The sequence below is a fragment of the Perissodus microlepis genome, chromosome 4, assembly GCF_051167445.1.
Source record: "Perissodus microlepis isolate ML-2025 ecotype Zambia chromosome 4, ASM5116744v1, whole genome shotgun sequence".
Classification (NCBI taxonomy): Eukaryota; Metazoa; Chordata; class Actinopteri; order Cichliformes; family Cichlidae; genus Perissodus; species Perissodus microlepis.
This window is the reverse complement of record NC_140464.1, coordinates 2,985,590-3,007,576: the sequence shown is the minus strand read 5'-3', so window position 1 is coordinate 3,007,576 and position 21,987 is coordinate 2,985,590. Positions and strand designations below refer to the sequence as shown.

General features: G+C 43.6%; 1 protein-coding gene across 11 annotated transcripts in view; it reads left to right on the top strand.

The window, feature by feature from the left end:
- LOC146388024 (RNA binding protein fox-1 homolog 3-like) overlaps positions 1–21,685 on the top strand; it is a 428,590-nt gene extending 406,905 nt beyond the window's left edge. For 10 of the 11 annotated variants that reach the window (XM_084925113.1, XM_084925106.1, XM_084925110.1 and 7 more), the window contains 3 exons: positions 1,410–1,468; positions 4,963–5,041; positions 7,163–11,414. In XM_084925113.1, coding sequence (XP_084781239.1) covers positions 1,410–1,468; positions 4,963–5,041; positions 7,163–7,207 — 183 coding nt within the window. In that variant the 3' untranslated portion in view covers positions 7,208–11,414. Of the gene's footprint in view, positions 1–1,409; positions 1,469–4,962; positions 5,042–7,162; positions 11,415–15,378 lie in introns of those variants that run through there. The other variant, XM_084925103.1, reaches the window with a different exon arrangement.
- The last annotated feature ends 302 nt before the right edge of the window (positions 21,686–21,987 follow it).

Sequence of the window (21,987 nt, the reverse complement as noted above, 5' to 3'; positions counted from 1 at the left end):
TGCTCTGAGCGATGTTGTTTGTCTCTCACGCTCATTTAGCCACCTCCAGCTAAGTCCTACACAGCTATGTCCCCTGACCGAGCCCTGGCCAGGTCGGTCCATCACTCAAACCGTCAGGCCGGCCCCTGGTGCTTTACTGCCATTAGTTTTGGCAATGGCCACTGCATTGCTTCAGACTGGCTGAGAGTATGTGAAGGTCTCGAGTGACCAAGAGGGAGCTGTCCCACAGCCCTCAGTGTCCTATACAATCATTCAGTGGACACCGGCGTGCTGTCAAAAGCAGCCAGCTGTTCTGTCAAGGCTTCTGCTAATACATTAGCAGAAAGGGGGGGGGGACGAATGCATGCACATACGTGGCATGCGCTAATGCATATGCATGCATAGACACACACGGCACGCACATACATGAATGCACACCCACATATTCCCCATGACAAAATAAAAAATGTGCTGCGCGGCCGCGTGCAGGATTTGACAATGTGGGAGAGTGATTTATTGTCCCGTGTTTGTTCAGGCTGTTGCTGTAATCAACACATTCCCAAGGCATGACCGTCCCACAGGAAGTCATCCGCTTCAATTGCTGTGACTTCCTGTCCCCTTGGTAAACATCAAGGAGCGGAATTCGATCGCCGTGGCCGGTGCCCCGATTTCGCTTGCACCCGCGACCTCGGCCGACTCACCGTTACTTCGCGATGTCGCTCTGCATCGGACACCCCCCTTCCCTTGAGTTTAAAAATAAATGAAAACATGCATTATTAAAAGCCACCTATCCACCGTATGGACACAGATGGGCACACACTCCACTGGCACTAATAGAAAAACAGTGGGAGAACAGCTTCATTTTTCAAAGAGAGTAATAGCAGCACTCCACAATGAGGTCTTTAATTCCTTCCCCATTCTGGCAAATGAATACAGCGGTCCTGACTCCCCAATGGTCCGACCGTCTTCTGCCTTCTTACTTCTTTTGTGAGCCGGGGGGGTCATGTATAAGGGAAAAAAGGGGGAGTTCTTCAATTACGGAGCAGCGGCGCGCCCTCAATCTAAAAATGGGCCGAATGTGGGGATTTGGCTCACGTTGCCTCCGTTGCTGCGTTTCGGATGAGCCTCCGGTGCGACAATGACTTGCTCCCCCTAAACGCGCTGCCTCTCAGAACATCACTCATTCTCTTGTTGCCACCACCTGCCTAACACACCATATATCAAACAGCACCCTCTGGTGTCTCACGGGGAGGCTGCAGTCGGGGAGTGTGAGCAGATGAGCAAACTACTGCGTGGTGACATTTAACCATTAAGGCAATTTGAGGCTGTGTGTGTGCGAGTGGTTGTTTTCTTGTGTCTTTGAGAGCTAACCTTTGTCTGCACAGGTAATCACTGATTAAATATGGTGGTATTTTTTTGTTCTTTTACAGGGTGGCTATGCAGCATACAGATTTGCCCAACCCACCACCACCGCTGCTTACAGTGACAGGTGAGGGTCTCAGATTGTAGAAGACTGATTCTCTTGTATGTAATTTGAGGGGTTTTAAAGACAAAAATCTCCATAAAGTCATTAATTAATAGACCCTGTGCACGAGAAAATGCTAACTTCCTGGTTTGAGACCGGATGTAGGGTTGTACATTTACGGTAGCTTTACTTTGCGGTCAAGATATCCTCCAAAATCATGTCCAAAACTCAAAAACGGAAAGATCGCGTTAAGTTACAAAGAGCAGAAGGTGGGAACACTCACCACTGTTGTGTCATAAAAAATCTAATGATCAATTTTGACGTTTAAAGCGTTTAGATCGATCAGTTGTTTACATCACTGCAGCAGAAGACACATCGTCCACATTCAGAAGCACATCTCTGTATAATGACTGGTCTTATGATTTAAACAGGCGAAGAATAGTCAAACCAGATGTTTCCCCGTTATGTCGAGATCAGCTAGTCAAGTACACACCTACACAGCATGTTAACAAACTGTGAAAAAAGCCACACAAAAAATGAATGATTGCTGGTAAGGGTTTCTGTACATTAGTATTTACGAAGAGTATGTTGTGACTTACCTTCAAAATTACAGCGGTCCCTCGCTATAACGCGGTTCACCTTTCACTTCGCTGTTTCGCAGATTTTTTAGTGCAAGTTTGCATGCTTTTTTTTTTTTTTTACGTCACATTGTGTCCTGATCGCTGCAGACGATCTCCTCCGTGACGTCTCTCCTGTACAGTACAGAATCGCTGCATCGATCGCTAGCAGTGTGACTCTGAAGTGCAGTACTGTATGTCCACGAAACGTTTTGCACCGTCAAAAAATAAAATTGGCTACTTGATTTCACCTATCGCTGGTTATTTTTAGAACGTAACACCCGCGATAAACGAGGGACAGCTGAGAAATATAACATTTGAATCCCTTTTCTCTGAGACGCCGGGGAAAAATATTGACAAGTCGATGAACATCATTTACAGATATATTGGGTAAATGCCCAAGACATCTAGAGAAATGTAAATCGCCGCTTGATTCATTCATTTGCTTAACTTGTTTTGGACCGTAAACAGGGCGCGAACAGGACACTGGAAATAGCATATGCTAACGTGCACATAGTCTATTGGTTGTAACTGGGAATATTGAGGCTGTTTTGCATGTTTCCCATAATTCCATAAGACAAGGCTGACTTCAGCCATCGTTAGCGTTTTTTCCCAAGTGCTTAAAGAAACCGAAATGCATTGCAGAGCAGGCACAGGCTTCTTTCTCCACGAGCAGCTGTTGAGAAAATGCTGAATTTAAAGTAAAAACACGGACATGTTTCCGATGTGTCCGACTCGGCTCCCGAGAACTTTTGATTTAAAGCAACAAGTTGATCCCACAGGCTGGGAGAAGGAAAAAGGAGTGCGCCTCTAAATATGTCCTCATAAATCTCATAAATGCCGCCATCGCTGTGTCGGAGTAACAAAGGGTGGGCTTCAGCTTTAAATAATTAGTGTTTTCCCACCAAAAATGATCATATCTACAGGAGACGTGATGGTAGGAGAGCGTGTGTGATGAATGGGGGCTGCTCCGGCAGCATTTTACAATATTCTGTGGAGGGTTATTTTGGGTTTCTTCCTCTCGAGTTATCTTATCTATTAGGCAAACCGCTATATTCTTTTTAGCTCGGAGCTAAAGAGCACACACGCACACGGAGAAAAAAAGACTAACCTTGTTGGACTCGATGAGAAAAGCAGTGATATATGTCGTGACTCTCCGCTTGTGAGGGGAGAGTGGGTATATCACTGCGGTATTTATTAATGGCCTCGGGTCTGCGGAGGGGAGGTGGGGAGACGGAGAGAGGCAGAGATGGACCAGCGGGAACTCTATCACTTCTGAGTGATGTCACTCTGGTTCAGGTGTGCTCTGTTTGAGGAGGCGTCGCTGATTCATTTCGGCCCCGAAAGCCGTTGTCAGCCGGGATGTGGGCCGGTTTGGGAATCTAATCTGGGAAGGATTGAGCATGTCACTTGTGATAACGTACACCCTGCCTGAGAGCCTGAAGATCATATCGATAATGTAAGATTTATCAGGCCTCGCCGCGGTTCGAATTATGAGCAGCCGCGCTCTGCGAGAGCAGAAATTGGACAGCGGCTTTTTTTTCCTCTCCGAGTGATTTAATTCGTGTTTCTCTCGCCTATACTTTTCTCTGAGATTTAATATAAATCGCCCCAAGTTGTTTGTTTTGCTTTGTCTGTTTGTTTCCTTTTGAATAAGCGGTCATGCCCACTGGATCAATAAGGGTTTGCTGGTGTTGTCTCAGCCGTACCTTATCAGACTTTACCGCGGAGCCGTCAGCCAATCATAAAAAAAGAGGTCGCCGGGATTGAGGAAGGCGTGTGAGACCCTGCAAAATATGAAACATTTATTATCCGAAAAGCCCACACCGCTCACAGGCTGCATTACCAAAGCCCTTTAAGTAACTAAAGAGAGTTGGTACAGGCGAGGCTGATGAATCAAAGAGGCCTTCACAGGAGCCAGGCACATCGTAGAGACCCTGCTAGCTTCCAGCCGGCTCTGTGACATTGCGCAGGGTGGTTTGACCTGCTGTTCGTCAGCGGCGCCACTCTGGTGAGAGTCATTTTGGAGATGTATTAGCCTTAGAGGGCCTGTGGGGTTCAGTGCTCACTGAAGATAAGAGGACCACGGAGACTTCCCCTGACCATCTCACGGCACGGGCTTCCTCCCCAAGGAGCCGAGACAGCCTTTCCGATTTCACGTCCTGCTCGCTGACCTTGGGTGCCGACGGACTCGAATGGGCCGCGCCATATTTAGATCTTATATAACTCAACGCATCTCGTACGAAAGCCGTGAACGTCGTACGTCTTGTTGTCTCCTTTAGGAGAATTTCCTCCTCTCTCCACTCCTTTTTTTTTTTTAAATTCCTGGTTGATTTGGTGCCCTCAGTCCTTGGCTGGGTGTGCCTTATCTGCTCCTTGCAGACCCTCATTTGCAAGCAAGAGCTAAAAAAAAGAAAGTAAATAGAGGAATATGTGAAGTCGAATAAATAAATAAATAAAGCGCACACATCTTGTCCTGTCTCAGAAGGAAATTGGAAGGATTAGTTCCAAACCAGCAACAATGAAAAGACAGGGGCGTGAGCCCAGTGTGCAGCCTCGGTAAACAAGAGCAGGCTGAGAGAGCGAGCCCTCCAGCACCAACTCTGCTCTCTCCTCTGCATCCTTCTTTTTCTGCCTCCCTCCGCTCATTACCTATTCTATCCAGCTAATCAAGATGACAATGAAAAGACAAGTATAATTCACCAACCTTTGAACTCCCCTTTTTGAACCACCTTGTATAAAGCAGGAAGCCCAGGAGGCCGGGGAGGGAAATAATTGATTGCGTTAGAGACTTGAAAGGGTTTACTTGAGGGGTTGAGCATTAAACAAGCATGCATAAATGTTCTTCTCTCCTCGTCAATGATAGATCAATGACCGCGTTCTCTGTCCCCTGTTGTGCAGCTATGGCAGAGTCTATGCAACAGCAGACCCTTATCACCACACGATTGGCCCTGCAGCCACATACAGTGTGGGGACCATGGTAAGTCTATGAGAGCACCGCCTGTTCCTGTCTGCACCCTCCATGACACAGGCTACAGCACACACACACACTCCAAAATAAAGACCAGAGACTTCACTCGTCACTGGTTTTTATTTACGTGTTGTTCATTAATCGATTCGGGTTTTTGTCATGCTATCTGGCACACCCTAGTGGGCAGTACTGAGCAGTACTGTGAAGCCCTGGCATGTGGAAATTGGCTCAGATATTAAGTGCAATAAACTTCTGCTATGCCACGCAAGCTCACCTCCTGCACTATTGATCTAACACAAGTTCCTCCTGAAATGAGAATGAGTGATCACTGCAGTCTTTTCTCCCTCTCCCAACACGAGCTTTACATGTTACATAACAGATACATTTCCAAGCTTTGTTTTCATCCTACATCGCTCAACTTGCTCCCGAGTGCGACAGATCATCTTCTTTTTGTTCCCCCCCCCCATTCAGTCAAACCGAACCCGAAAAGATGAGGTTGAACTGTTAATGTCTGTTTTTAGCTAGCTTTTGCAGCTACTGTAACATCAAAGATGAAAAGTGACGATAAACAAACGAGGATTTTTTCCGAAACTGAGAGTTCCTCTTTGGTTTTGTTTTACGACGGCGAGGAGGATGATGAGGAGGAGGGGGTTGGGGCCGGGCTCGCAGACCAAACCTAGAGATTAAGGCCCATCAAACGCATGCAGCAGTGTGCCGTGGGACATAAAAGAGAGAGCGAGACTGAGGGAGGGAGTTGTCTCACCCTCCTCTCCTGCCCACAAGCTTGATCGGTGGCGTGTTCTCAGCTTGAGAAATGACTCAAATTCATCATTACAGCATGCATGCGATTTTTCAACAACTTTAAAAAAGAAGCGTACAGTTCCCCGGTGCAGCTGCTAGCTAAAAGCTTTCATTAATTAAGACATTTCTTTTTCCTCTTCATTTACTTAATTAAAAAATGTGCTTGAATGTTTTTTATTCTTTCTTCTCTTCCCTCCAAATTTCCTTCCATTCCTCTGACACTTTAATCGTCCTCTCAGCGAATGTAGAAGTCAGGATCTGGACCCTAAAAAATATCTAATGTGGTGTGTGTTGGGAGCTCAGGGAGCTAACGCAGGCTTGTTTGTGTGTGTGTGTGCTCGTGGGTTCACGGGGCGCTGAACAAATGGCGAGGCTACTGGGATGCAGGCTGTGCTGAGGCCAACATCTAATAAACTCCTAAGCTAAAGAGAAAAGACCAGTTTGGTTCCTAATTCTTTAATCATATTTGATTAATGGTTCTCCTGCAGCGAGGAGTCATTTTTGCATTTAAAAGCTATACAATAATTAGTTCCTCTGAGGTTGAGGTTGGAAATTCTCTTTACTCACTTCCAGCTTACAGAAAGTTTTGTACATGCAAGACGGCTCCGCGAAATTAGGCAAAATTAGCCTTTGAAGACATTCGGTAGCCTTTGGAGTTTGCCTGAATTCCTAATTGCAGCAGAGCCACTGAAAGATGAGAAGGACTGCGTGTGTGTGCGTGCATGTGCAGGTGTGCATGCATAGGCCCACTTGCATGCTCTATGTGTGTCTGCCCTAGATATCTTGAGCATGGTGCTAAATCTAAGGGCTAATATCCTGTGGTGGTTTGGCCCTCCAGAAAGGTGCAGGCACCTCTGCCAGACTTGAAAAGGAGCCATGATTAAACCTCTCAGAACTTATTCTGCTCTAGTCCAATCTCTGATATTGTTACGGCCGTAAAAGGACAAAAATCTCTGTTTTTCAATTTATTTCTAAGCGTAATGAAATCAAAATGTATTTGCCGTTCAAGAAAGTGCTCTATCTACATGCATATAAACAATTTCCTCTGTATGAATTGCACTAGTTAAGCTCCGAATCCAACAATCCACTTTACCTCCCGTTCCTAACACACACTCGGATTGTATGCAATCAGGGAATTTATTCAACAAAACCCGTTATTGGCTTCAGTGTCTCAAACTCTCAATCTGTGTCGAGATTATATGTATTGAAAAACTTATTCCGATATGAAAACTCAATAAGTTAAAAGGAAGGAAATTTGTGGAGAAAGAGAAACCGACTCTAGCTGTCACCTGAATACTGATTGGTACTTTTTCATCTTTGATGTTGCAGGCTAGCCTATACAGAGGAGGGTACAGTCGCTTCACTCCCTACTAAAAGAAAGAAAAAAGCGAGAAAAGACAGAGACATTACCCACAACAAACAAACGAAAAAAAAATCCTCTCTTTAAAAAAATAAAATACAAAGACAAACACAAAACGAGCGAACACCCAGTCCTTGGCGGAGAGTTAAATCTAACTAAAAGCTTCCAGGTCCACATGCTGAGCCCCTCCCCCTGACACTCGCAAGCAGATATTTCTACAACAACCTTTTTGATGTCATCATTGGTCTGCTCTTGTTTCGTATTCATTTTGTGCTTTTGGTTTTCTTTTGGAAAGTTTTATGCACATGTGCATTATCTTGACTGCTGTATATGGGTGCTGTGTCACCATAACCAATGTGAGCCTACTGCAGCACGCATGGTGCATGCTCAGAGGTGTGTATATGCAGCTGCTGTCATCTGACTAAGAATATACTGGGGCATTTCTATCCTATATACATATATATGTGTGTGTGTGTGTGTATACGCACAACAAAGAGAAATCAGGTTGATGGTGAACACTGATCCATCCCATTTAATTCCTTTCCCAGCTTTTATCATCGAATCTTTGACTCATCCAGCACGCAGAAGTACAGAACTCAGTCTTAATGCTGACGAGCATGCCTTGGTAATTCTTAGTTCAAAGACAGCACTGCTCTGATTGCTTTCTTTTTTTTTCCTCAAACATTGGAGTGTCCTACTGTTGTGCACTTGCAGTGGAGCCTTACAAGCTGTATTATGTGGTATGACAGCATGCAGAGTAAAGGGTCATGAAGGTCAGATTTCTGTCTTGAACTCACAATGCTCATATGCCAGCACCGTGCATTTATATGCAACTGTTCTGCATTAGCTGCTGTGTTTTGGGGGAAATGTGACACCGGCTGTGTTGATGTGCAGCGATTCATATAAGTACAGCTGAATGTAAATATGAGCATTTGCATTTCCCACCGGCGGCCTGTGTTCGCATCTTATCTCATGCTCACTGGTATTTTTAGAAATTTGATAGGACCATGAAACATGTGCTTTAAGCCGCCTTAAATTACTTTAAGGGATAGTTGTCTTTTATTAGATCCTGTTCCAGTGATTTTTTTTCTCCCAGGCGAGATAAAATTAGTTCTTCTGCTTTACACCGCCCCTCCAGAACCGCAGGAGACATTATACAAAAGTTCTGAATTGGCTGAAAAGTTCTTCTGACGACACGTAAACAGAACTTTACCTGCAAAGTTGTTGGAGCTCAGCTCATGAATGCACTTAGTTTTCGTCTTTGTAGCGTCGCATCAACACATTTCTGAGGCGCACAGTTTGTGTCGCTGTAGCCATCGAAGCAGACCAAACCCTACCCTGCACTGGTTTTAACACAAGTCATTAAAAAAAATACAAACCAGCAAAAACAAATGAAACAGCGCCAAAAAACTGTGCGATCCTCAGAATTCCAGCTCGAAAGGATAAAGGGACCAAGTACTGGAATATGGGAATCTAGAATTTGCATTAAAATCCAGCCGATTCACCGTCAGGCAAATGTCGGATTTAAAAGCTGAAAAGCAATGAGAGTAACAGGTTTGTCCACCAGAGGGCACTCTGCAACGCGAGCCGCACAGAAAGTTAAACAAATAAATGTTCATGCTTCGTGGAAAGAAAATGAATTGAAATATTTGGCCTCAGTCTTAAAGTAACGATGTTTATAAAGAAAAAAATAATTATTATAGTGTCAGTAAAGCTCATCTTGAACGTTGTTTGTTTTGGGTAAATTAATTACACTTGAAACATGAGTGCAGGGAATCCATAACGATATCGTACGTGCGCTGGAAACACGATGTAGAGATTCATTTTTAAATATCATGTTTGTCATATGAACCAAAAACCTGCAGTGGAATTTATTACATGTCTGATGTGCAGGATTAGTCAAATAATTGATTAGTCTACTGACAGACAAAGTAATGCTCCCAGCTTTTCAAAAGCGAGGCTGCGTCTTATTGTAAACTGAGCATCTTTTGTTTTGGCTTTTTTGGTTGAGCAAACTAGACAATTTGAAGCCATCGCTTTCGGCTCTGGGAAGTCACGATAAGCCCCGCGAACAATTTCTTCTTCACACTTCACTGACTAAATGGGTAAATCGGTTAATCAAAAATTTGCATAACATTGTGCAGCGGTTTCTGTGTGTCTGCAGTGTACGTTTCCCCAAAACGCCATTGTTAAATGCAGAATAGTCGCATGTGAAGTGAGTTTGCAGAAGACACGGTTGCATATTCTCACTAATACAACACGGGGGGTGATCTGTACACAAGGTTTACGCTAACCCCACACATCCGTCACACGGACTCACACAGACGCGGGAATGACACAGCACTGAGGTGGGTTAACCCTGACAGAGGGCTGTTCTTCTACAAGTCACCGCTCTCTTTTTTAAGCATTGCACAAAATGTTTTACCTCAGGATGAGCTAACTGAAACTCACAAACTAGATTACAGTGCTACTCACTTCTCAGCCGGCAGGACAGTTTCCTTTCTAACACAACCAGCAGGTTTCGGAAGAGCTAATTTTTCAGTTTTTTCTTTAAGCAGAGACCCCATGATGATAAAATAAAGACTGTACTGTTGTTCTTTACTAAAACTACTGTATGATATATATATTAAGACATATACTGTATAACACGTTTTACACTGTATACACACACAAGTCCAGGAAGATATTATATATGAAAGCACCCAGGAGTTAGAAGACACAATGTAAATGTGTGTAGAGTGCAGACTTACTCGCCTCGGCTTCTATTACAACTTTTGCGTGAGGTGGATTTAAAAGAAACTCTGTGTAGCCGCTGTTAGCTGTCGAGATTTAAGCGCAGCTACGGAAATGCAACTGAAAGCTTTTGCCAATAATATTTAATTTCTATGTACTCACACTCAAAGTGTTGTGGTCTTAAAAAAATATCTGTTTGTTGCACTTTATTTGTTTTCCTTTTTGAGATGTAATATATTTATAAAAAAAAAGTATCATATACAGCTAGTTATGTTTAGTCAAGATGTTAAAATGATATAGAGTAATGTTGTATATCAAAAAAGAAAAAAACACCCATTATCTCATAAGTAAAAGAAAAGTCTTTACGTAGGTAAACAAACATTATTCTTCCTTTTGTATGCTAGTACGTACGCTCCGCACCGTTTGGGGTTTTTTATAGAACAAACTTTGAATATTATTTTTACCATTTTCAAACGGGAGAACTGATTGTACATTTGTAGGAGTTTCTCACATAAACTCTGCAGCAGAGTACACGTGTGGGCGTTCAGTTAGTGACCACTATTAGACTGGAATGAAATCGATTTTTTTCTTTTTTAGAGCTGAATGTGTGTGCCTATGTGATATATATATATATGCATTAGAATGTTTGAGAGTGTGAGGGAGGAGACGGGGAAGTGAAGGCAGTTCGCTAAAACACTGTAGTTTGCAGTAAGCTAACAGTTTTGCATGACTTCACTCTTACGGTCCTTGTAATAACATGACGACACAGACGCTCTGACCTCATAAAAGATTCAGTGGCAATGAAAAAATGACGATCTGATCATGCTCCAGCATTTATTTTACCTCATGAAGGATGTTTGGACGTCCAATTTCCTGAGCGGAGCAGGTGCACATGCTAATGCTTTGCCAGATAGTGATCGTGCTTGATCACTGTCAGAACAATGTCAAAAGGTATTCTGTGTAAAGGTAGAAATTACCTCAAATTTGTCCAAACCATAGATTATTAGCCAATCAACTTGGAGATCACAGCTCTACCACAAACGACGCTCTCATAAACAACAGAAGAATTTATCAACTGTGGGGAGGAAGAACTACGTTTATGCTACAAAACTACTATAAATGATCAGAGTTTACAAACATAAACAATATATTTTTAAGAAACGACAGATTCTGTTGTTTTAATGCAGAGGTCTCACACTGGAATGAGCTGTGGGCCACTGCTGATACTGTCATCTCATTGGAGGACCAAGTAGTACAAAAAGAAACAAGAACACACCCAAAAATATTTACAATAATGTAGCATTTTGTTTGTTTGCTTTTAATTTCAGATACTTTATAACAAGACAAAACTGCAAACATGAACACATTTTTTCCCCCTCATTCCTAAATGACTGAAGCCTTTCATTGAACTACCAAATAAACACATTGGTCCTCTCTGGCCACACACGTGGCAGCACTTCTGCTATCACTTTGTTCATTTCTAAAAATTCAGATATAAGTGTCCACATTAGTTTGTGACTCTCTCACTAAACTAACACAGCCAATCCCTCAGTATGTTTGTGCTCTCTGCCAATGTTGCCTTCATATTAAATCATTTTTTTAACATTGCACTCAACAACAAACAAATCCTCCCAACAAAAAAGTAACTTCAAGGATCAAATTACATTATATTTCTTCATGTTAACATACGGCCTTGATAAGTAGGGGTGTCGTGGGCTCCAAATGGCCCTCGGGCCACGAGTTTGAGACGAATTAATGATCACATTCTATATAAAACTGGATACGGATTCATCTAAAATCAAGATTTACGCTGTAAGTTGAACTTTGTTTCAGTGATTTTCAAAAATATAATATATGTAGGGTTTGCCAAAGCATTAGCATGAGCACGTGCAGTCCAAATAAGGGAACATGGAGATTTATTTGGGGATGCACATCCACTTTTTCCCTCCGTCATGTTATTCCGGGGACAACTTTGAGTACTGTCATCTGGAATTGCTCCTATCAGTCTGCACGGGTTTGTCAACAGTTTACAGAAAAAGTTAAAATAAGCATTGTTTAACCGTTTCAGTGTCAGCTTATCAAGGCTTAAATGTTAAGATATAACATTAATAACTGGCAGTCAGTATTGTAGAGGTCTGAGCCGTTTTTATTATGCTTATGTAAGTCAAAGGTAACTTAAATGTGAATTTATTATACAAACACTTTAATATTTTTGGGTTTGTTTGCTTTAGTTGTATTCCACAACCAGCTTAATATGCAACTAGACCTCTAATTGATCCAAATATGTGTTGGTACTTATTAATAGTAGTATATATGTTTACATATCAGCTGAAAATACTCTTCATCCATCGTTTATATTTATAGGTATTCACTAAGCCCTGATAAGCTGGCAGGTGAATTTATTAATCCACCTAAAATATTTGTACAAAAGAAAACCAAGCAAAAAAGTTACTGTACTTGTAAATACATTTAAATGTATATACATACACACACACACTATATCACAATTCTCTGAGTAACTGTTTTATATGTATTCCTATATGAAGTGGGGTCATCTGTGTATTTTCAATTCAGCTGAACTTGTTCTTGAATTCTATGTTCTCTTTATAATGAAAATATATTGTCTGAAAGGTGTAAAGTAATTTTCTTTTGGGTTAATTTCATAGCTAAAAGTATACTATTATGAGCCTTTTCTTTATTCATGAATTCTTTTGTTGTCAATATGTGACATATATATAAGTAACCTCTGATTGTTTTCTGAGTGTCAGAATAAAGCAGTTATATGATCATCATGTCTGCCTTCACACATGGATGTTGTTGTTGCTGTTGTCAATCTAAGACTTTCTCACCACAGTCTAAATTTCCTACCAAAAATAGTCAGTACAGATCTTTTCTTCGTCTTCGCTTCATTGAGATTTAAGCGTCGAATAAGCCCAAGTTGTTGCTACGTGTAGCTCTTTTACACTTGTTATTTCAGTTTTTTTAAAGTTGCCGTTTTGCTCCTTTGTGGCACAAAATCAAACAGCGGGGACACAAAAGATTAAAAAAATGAGACTATTAATAATTTAAGTTGAGGTAACTGCTCGTCCACTGTCGTGTATTCCTGTCATTATAAGTTGTGTTGGTTGACAGACTGATCTGATCACGCTCAAATGATCCAAACAGGAAATGGGTAACTTAGAGCACAAGGTTAATAATAAATTGTGGAAAATAGATGAATACATTGAAGCTGTAGTGTCACACTGGAAATATAATAACACAAACTCAAAAATGAAAGGCCATTAACACCATAAACTGATAGGGTGGTGCTAGACTGAATCAGCTGTTGTGATTGGTTGTTTTGGTCAGGTGACTCAGCGGTCCCCAATCCCTGGGGCACGGATCGTTTGGTACCGGGCCGCGAGAGTTGAGGCTCAGGTGTGAAGTTTATGGTTTTTAGAGTCAACTCTGTTTCCCGTGTTGTAGTTGTGTCTTATTTTGAAAGGAATATTTAGCCGTTACCATAACGACCAGATCATTAAGGGGCAGAGAGGAGGAGGCTACGCTCAATGTTGTTGGCGCATTTTAGGAGGACGCTGCTAATAAAGTTACATAATTACATTGTTGTATTTATCCGCCACACCTTAAAGGCCGGTCCGTGGCACAAAAAAGGATGGTGACCGCTGAGGTAACTGATGAAAAAGGTTGCGTGGGAGCCAATCAGGTCGGTTGCAAACTTGTTTGCTTATGACGGGCAGCCAAAATTAGCTTCAGAAGCTACACCACACAGCTGGTTTCAGCAGGTCTCCTCTAACCTTAGACGAAAGATTATTTTCAGGAGTCTTTGGTGTTTTTGAGGACCTTCACTACCATAAATGCTGTTAGGGAGAAACTGTGAGGGGAAAACGCGACGGATGGACGCTGTCGGTTAGCTACCTGATGACGCTGTGGAGGCGGTTGCGTGCAGCTGAAGGTGTTGAGGACTTGGATAAGTTCTGTGTTGCGAGCCTCACTTCTGTTAGTGATGAGCAGCATAAATAAGCTTCAAACCCCTCTGAGCTGTGATTACACACCTCGGATTTCGAAGGGCGGGTTTCAGAGCTCAAAGATTATTTTCTGTAGTGGTGACAGTGTTTAAGGATCTTCACCTACTCTGCCTTTGTCTTAATGATGATCCAGCGACTGTTTAGTCCGTGTAACGTTCCAGCAACATCCAAACTAGCGTCCGCTCCCCTTCACTGCACGGTGGCAGCACAAACAGATTAAAATTTGAGGAAATAAACCCCAAACTGTCCGCAGGGCTCAAAGCTAACATGCACATTGTTAAGCAGACTTCACAAACTATGAGTGAGAGCAGCACAGGCTCTCACGCCTGAACCATCCCCTCCCCTGAATTCTTCACATCCGTGGGTGATTAATATATTTGTGTCTGCAGTCCTTCCAGTTCCAGGCTGCCTGACAGCGAGGCCTATATGTAGCTGCAGCGCTATTGTGCTCCCTCCCTGCTGAGCCGTAAGACCGCATGTGGATATTTTTGTATGGCGGGTCCCCAGCGAGCGCTCAGTAAATCCGAGGTATAGAATAGATAGAGGAGAGGAAAAGCTTGGGCCAGTTCCTCTCTGGGAAGAGCCAGATTGGGGCGGGGGTGCAGGGTGGAGGCTGATTGAGCACGCCACTTGTTTGACTGTTTGTCTCTGCTGGTTAGGAGATGGTGGGGGGACTGGGCGGGGTGATGCACTACAAAGCCATTCTGAAATTAAAGCCTCATCTTCTTTCATTTATTTATTTTTTCATCAGAAGCTCAACAGAGCTGCTGGAGATCACTGTGAATTAGGAAGCGTCTGTCACGACGAGGGTCCCGGGACACTCGCCTCGCCCACACCCCTCCACCCCTCTCTCCCCAGCTGCCATCCAGCCCCATTATACGCTGAGACTTTTCACTTTGCGCTGCCAAACTGCCGATCTCCACTCGCACGATTACAGCTCGCTCTGATCTGTATCCTGGGGAGAGCAGTAGCTCTGGTTTTGGCAGGCGTGAGACCTCTACTCCCGCTTCTTTTATGCCGCATTACAAGAGCGCGATGAAACGCGAATGACGCCGAGCTCCCAAACTTTTTCGCAGTTGAGTTGTAAACGCTGTGGCTCCTGTTGGCGGTTTCCACGCCGTGTCTTAACCTCAACTTATGAACTTTTTTAGTGTACATTGCACAGATGGGGCGGAGGGGGCTTTAAAGCGAGCGCGGGTTGTTTACTCCATACATTGTTCCATATGTTTACCAGTGTTGGTTTCTCTCAGAGAACTATGCTGTCGGCGACACGATCCTCGCCCCCAAAAAACTTACTCAGAGAGGCACAAAGTTGCACCGAGCTGCTGCACACTAACTCTTCACAGCACCTCTCATTATGCATGTCTATCAGAAACATAACTTTCTGCATATTCACCAGTCTCCCCGCTTCTCTCCCCTGTTTCTAGTAAATACAAAATGAAGAGCTGTACTCAGTATTGATGGACATCACAGATGAAAACAACGAAGAGAGGAGAACTAGCTTTAAGAAAATAACAAAAGAAGAAGAAGACAAGGAGGAGTCCCTCTACTGAGGCTGGCGAGGAAAGACGGGAGGCGTACAAAGTGGCGCCGCGGCAGTGGTGTCAAACCAGCCACAAACTTGACAGACGGAGTGAGCCAGTTTCCACCAGGGACCACCTTTTTGCCGGGTAGAAAAAGACAGAGAGAGAATGAAAAGTGTCCCGTTATTATAAAACATTTTATTTTTCTATACTTTTGTGATTTACAATGGTAAAAAAAAAAGTGTGTATAAAGCAGTATATATGTACAAATCTGTTTTTATGTTTTTTGGTAAGGGAGATGAACAGTTGGCCCTTGATGCTGATTCTGTGGTATGCAGGAAGGAGGAGGGAGGAGCCCCGCCCCCCCTCCTCTCTCTGTGGCACACTGCTCTGTCGCCGAGGTCGTGTTTGAGAAAAAAAAAAGTTACAAAACAAAACAAAAACAAAACAGAAAAGGTGGCAGGGAGAGCTCGGCATCCAGGCAGAAGCACTTTCTATGCTGTACTTCCTGTGGGTGGAGTCAACCTCCTGGTCTCACTGCTCCGCCTTCTTCCTTCCAACCTCCCCAAAACTCCTTCCTTCTTTCCTCCTTGTTGCGGTGTCACTGGCCTGCAGCGCCTAGCGTTAGCAGCGTCCCCCGTGGATACTGTTGTGATGTCACTTCCTCCCGGCAGCACCATTGGGCATCCCCGCCCTCCCCAATGGGCAGCATCACTGGTTTACAGCGTTGGGGAGGGGGGGGGGTGAGCCACGGCGGGACGGTGAGACGGTGTAAAGCCGAGCCTCCCCGTCTGCCCCTCTCCACGCCCCAGCAGAGGTCACTGACTAAGGACTAGTTAGAGAACACGGCGCAGAAGTCGCCGACTTTACTCACCTGCCAGACTCCGAGCCCAAGCCTTTGCGTCACTCCGCACCGACGGACAAACTGTCAGACCAACGCGACGATAAGGTGCGTACGACTACCAAGGATGCACGTTTCCACCTGACGAGAATAACTCATCGACGTCCATGTAACAAATTGAATTATAATCGAATAATCCCATCGTACTACATCAGCAGGTGCATAACCAAAACACAAGCCTGAGGCATATAGACTTATGTCGCTAGATAAAACATATAGAAATACAGTAGTGCCCATCCAACGGTAATCGAGGAACTAGGGCTGAAATATGTCAACTTTTCTTTGTCCGTGTATTCTGAGAATATTTATTTGTGTGTTTTTTGTATTTTTTTGCAGCACTGAAAGTTTTAAACAGGAAAAAAAAAGTTTTAATTTGGTGGAAGCGAAACCTTAATTCTTTATATCAGGAAAAATCACTGTAAACGTGTTAAATCAAGAATGTTGGTTCAGTTTTTGAATGTACTTTAATGTCTAGGGTGTCCAATAAGTATGTATTCTTTTTCTGTATATAAATATATATACATATCTATTATATGGGCTGTGGTGATGTCAGGGAATAGAGGGGGTGGGCAGGAAAGCCTCTGGCCCCCAACATAGATATCAGACCCCTCCCACTAAATATGTCCCTGATATTTACTGTAACATGTGATCATGTGTTATATGATTGAAAGTGTGACGGTGATAGTGTGAACTGATCTCCCCCGACATCACCCCCGAATCCCACGTTTACCACACAAGCAAATGTATACTGTGCACAAACACACACAGGTTAACAACACAGGCAGGATCACACACACACACACACACAATCCCCAAACTGCTTTTTTCCCTCTTTTTTTGTGCCCCACTCTGAGCAAAACACCACATCCCACTTTCAGACACTTCACAAAAAGAACCACATCTGCGCGCTAATTCCGGCCCCACGCCGGAGCTCCAGCACTTGCTAATTAGCGCAAGGTTTAGTGGGATAAAAAGTTTATGAATATTGATTTTTTTTCTTACTTGAACCAAAGCATGATTTGAACACACAGTCTCAGTGCTCTTTGATCAGGAGACAGCGGGACTCGGTGATGACGGCGGAGCCCGGATGTGTATTGACGTGACCCAGATTTTATTCGCTCATCACCGCCGAGGTAGAGCTCGCTCTCCCGGTAACGTAACGAGCCTCGCTGATGAAGCCCGGCTCGCGGCTTCCTGCGGCAGCTGCCTCGGTTTATGAGCCGCTGTTCTGGCGCTGACCCTGGTGGGCGGGCGGTTTTATTGCGTATTGGAAACAACCTGCTGGCCCTGAGGAGAAACTTTATCAGAGGCGAGCGGGTTCGGGTGAAGCACAACTTTGTTTGAGAGTTCAGGGTACACTACTTGGTAGTGGTTTTGTGTGAGTTGTTACAAGAGGGTAAGACTAGGTTAAGCTCCTGACTTCCTGTACAAAACTACAGTGTGTACTGTTAATATCCTGTACAGTAAATCTCACCTCACACTTCTTGATTAACTTCATCTTATTTCAGGTTAAAAAAAAAAAAGTACTTGTTCTAAATCAGGGCTCCTACCCACGCGACCTCTGTTCATCCGTAAACAGCTTCTCATATATTACAGAGTATCTATATCATGCCAACTAACTGTCGTGAAGTCTAATTGGGGTAAAGTCGGTCATTCGTTCTCCCATGCAGCGATCACACGCAGGCTTAGCGTCTTCATACCTGTAGGTTTGTTTCCGAGAGTCACGCGGTTCCTCTGGCCTACTTACGGGACTACAGCCCCGCGGTAGGTCAGAAGCAACGCAGGAGCAGGCTGGAGTTTTACTTCGATGGCAACTTTGTGGAAAGCAGAGCTTCTCTGAAAGGAAAAAGGGGGAAACCTAAATGGTCACTACATGATCAGCAGCGATAAAGAGCCACAGTTTGTCGTTTGTTTTTTAACGAACTTTAGGTTTTGGTCAGATGTTCGGATTTTGTCCACTGAAATATCTATGCATTCTGCAACAAGAACACTTGATGTCATGTGTGATAGGCACATTCTGGGTAGACAGCACTTTTCTCTACTTCTTCTTGTCAACTCCTAGCTGATAAAACCTAAACGGATAACACTGGTATTATTATGCATTTTAATTTTGTCAGCAAATCTCAACACAAGACACAAAAAAAAAGTAAGTTTGTTTCTTGTTTTTCTGACTTCCACTTTGACCGTGTCTCTTGGTTTATAGTGAAGACAAGAATCTATTATGTGTGATTCGCATATTTAAAAAACTCGTATCGATCGTATCCTGGCTCGTTACGCCGCTCCTGGAAAAGCCGTTTTGGCGCCTTTAGTCTTAAAATCCTACTTTCTTTTCCTGATTGGCTCCCAGAGCTTCAGGCGAGGGGAGATTCTCGAGACGACCGTGTAAGGAGATCCAACGCTTCAAGCTTTCAGCTCACAGGGATTACAATAACACACGTTCGCCTAATTAAACGAAGGCTTCAGCAATCTCTCACATATATGATATAAACCTAAAATAAGTCCCCTTTAAAACCGAAGAAGCAGCTGGCCGCTATACTTTTTGTAAGCATTGCTCAAACTGAAGTGCATTACTTAGGGACTGTTTCCAGCAGCTGATTAATCCACATTTGGTGCTCTGGTGAGTATTTGTGGCAGCAGAGGTGTGTGTGTGGGTTCAGGTCAGAGTAAACTATAGTGTGTGTTTCCGTGGTAATCAAGGACAACAGTGTGGCTCCCTGCTGGGATTTTAACGGTTTCTGGCCAACAATGAAGCTCTGCAGATACATCTGGCACACACACACACTCACGATACTACACTGCACCTCTGCTCATTTTATTGCATTTGATGTCAGAGGTCAATATATAGCATTTCTACGGGGCGACGATGCAGACGCATGTAATATATTAGGCTGCCACGGTTTTAGTTCTTAACTGCTAACTTGAATTTTTACAGTACAGTGGTTCACAGTCAGTATAACCGTTTCTCTAGTTTTTCCTCTGAACAATATTAGTCACAGTAGTCGTCGTAGTTTTAGTAAGAGTAGTTCGGGATTTCGTGCAATTCTCTTTAGAGTCCGCTGGATTTTTGAGGCCGGCGCTCACACCAGTGTTTAGGCAGCAGGACATTCTGATGAGGATTTATATGGGCCAGTATTCTTTTATAGATATGTAAGTACACAGTATTTTAGAGCGATATATCAAATAACTAACGATGTGGTCACCGTTCAGTATTCCAGCAACGTATTTCAGAAACACTTTAGCAACTTAGAATAGCGACACGCCTCGACTCCATGATGCTGCTCTGCTACATGTGCTGCAAACGGCGTTGGCGCCCCTCCGCTGGGAAAACCGAGCGATGACTCCATTTAGAAATTAACCCGACCCGCTTTTTTTTCTACCTTGTACTAAAAAAACAAAACAAAACAAAAAAAAAAAAGTTTTACAAAGAATGAAAACAGAGTTTTTACGTCACACTGGACAACTTACATGACTATGATGAGCAAATATCACTAAACCATCGCTAAATCTAATGACGTGTCAGACCAATTTTGATACACACAGTCTATGCAAAAGGTGCAAATTCAAACCGATTTGCACCGGGTGAGGCGAAAATAGAGGCAAATAAACAGCCGCGGGGTTTCAGCGAGAAATTCACTTCAAGCTGTGCTGTTAAAGCCGATCAGCTGCTTCCCCTGACTCAGCATCCGAGAGATACGAGGGGGGAAGGAAGAGTTTGGAGAAAGTTTCAGAGGAAATCTGGAACCGGGCGTCCCGTCGGTCGCTGGGGTGAATATTTAGGGGTCGCAAAACGATCCAAAACCAGCAACCGCATTCATGAGAGTCACACAAAGTGAAACTCTGTTTCATGTTTGGTCTGAACACCACGTTAGAGCCACAGCTTCAAGGTGATTTTCACCTGCATTCCTGCCCATTAAAACAACGACACTACACGTGTGCACACAACGTGGGTACATCGCTTCCTCTTTAGTGTTCGAGCGTGTAAACAGCTTTACAGATGACTTTTGGCCAACTTTTGAATTATCTTGAAAAGAAAAAACAGACGGAGTGAGAGAGAAAATGTTGTCCTTTATAACTTTTTGCTGGTACGTGTAAAGAATAGAGCTCATCCTGCTTACGGGTAGAATTCTGTCCTAGTAGCTTTCATTGCATGAAGTTATCTTGTCACATTTTCTGACTGAGAACAGCTCCTGTGAACAAAGCTTCCTTTAAACGTGCTCACCAAGCCTCACGGGAGCTGCGCTCGAACAGTTAAAAAAAACAACAAAAAAAGTCTTTTGATCCGTGTCAATATGAAAAGTATCTACTACATTTTAAATGATGTAATCTGAGTAGTTAGATGTTTGTAATGTCTCTTTCTCCAGTGGTCAAGTCTGGATTATAGGATACATGAAAATTTTTAGGGACTTTTTGTTTCATGTTTTTGTTTTTTTGGGGTCGTTTTAACTGTGGCTGTTTGTCTCTGTCCGCTGGTGCAAAGTCTGAACTTCCAAGTTTACATCTGCATCCATTTGTTGTGTCTAAAACTCCAGCCTGCGCCTTAACAGTGGGATGGAGCGGGGGTGGGTGTGTGTGTGGGGTTGAAGTGACCCTCCCTTCTTTCCTTCCTTCCTTCCTTCCTTCCTTCAGATGCCTTTAGTATAACGAACTGGTCCTGATCTTCCTGAGCACAACTGCTTGAGCTGTGACACTAGCAGGATGTCCCCTCTGAGAGTCCCCTGCCCTGTCCCCGCCTCCAGCACACCCGCCCCAGTACTACCATCCCAATCCCCCCCTGCCCCGCCCCGCCCCCAGCCTTCTAGTATGTGAGTTGACCGGTCCCCTTTTGTATTCCTGGTGTTCTGTACATAATGACCTTTGCCTTCCCTTTCCTCTCCCGTCCACCCGCCCCCGGCTGTCCTTTCAGGGGGAAAAGAAAAAAGAAAAAAAAAAAACATCCCGACTCCCCTGAAATCTTGTATTTTGTTCTAATAATGACGAAATTTATTTATAAGGATTTTTTAAAATCTAACTCTTTCTCCTTTTGTAAATGTTCCAGTTAAATAAAGTTTAAAAAAATGTTAAAAAATTAAATGGATATATTGAAAGGTTAAAAAAAAAAAATGTCTCTAGAAGTCCCCGCCCCCTCCTCTGGCTCTGTACTCTGAACTTTGTGTTTTTGTTTTTTCTCTTTCTGTATGCTTCTCTTTACGTGCTTCAGATGAAGAGTTCTATTTATTATGACATTAACGTTATTATAATTATGACTAATTATTAATATTATCATCATCCTCATCATCCTCATTATTATCATTAATAAACTTGTCTACTTCAGCCTCCGCGTCTCCGCTGTTTTGTGGTGAGTGATGAGTTGCTGGATGCTCGGGACGCGCCGGGGCTCGCGGTAACGCTACAAGTCCCACGACGCGGCATTGCTACGACGCCGCGTGACACGAGCCAGGTGGAATGGGGGCGGGGCCACGCTTCCAGACCCATTTGTCTTGTGCCGGAGCCCCTCTGGGGCCGCATGATGGAGAGCACCTGTCTGTCGCCGAGGCTGCCATTTACCCAACCGGAGAAAGACAAACTCAAAGACCGAAGCCCGCGAGTGGAAAAATATAGAAGCGCCTTCAGGG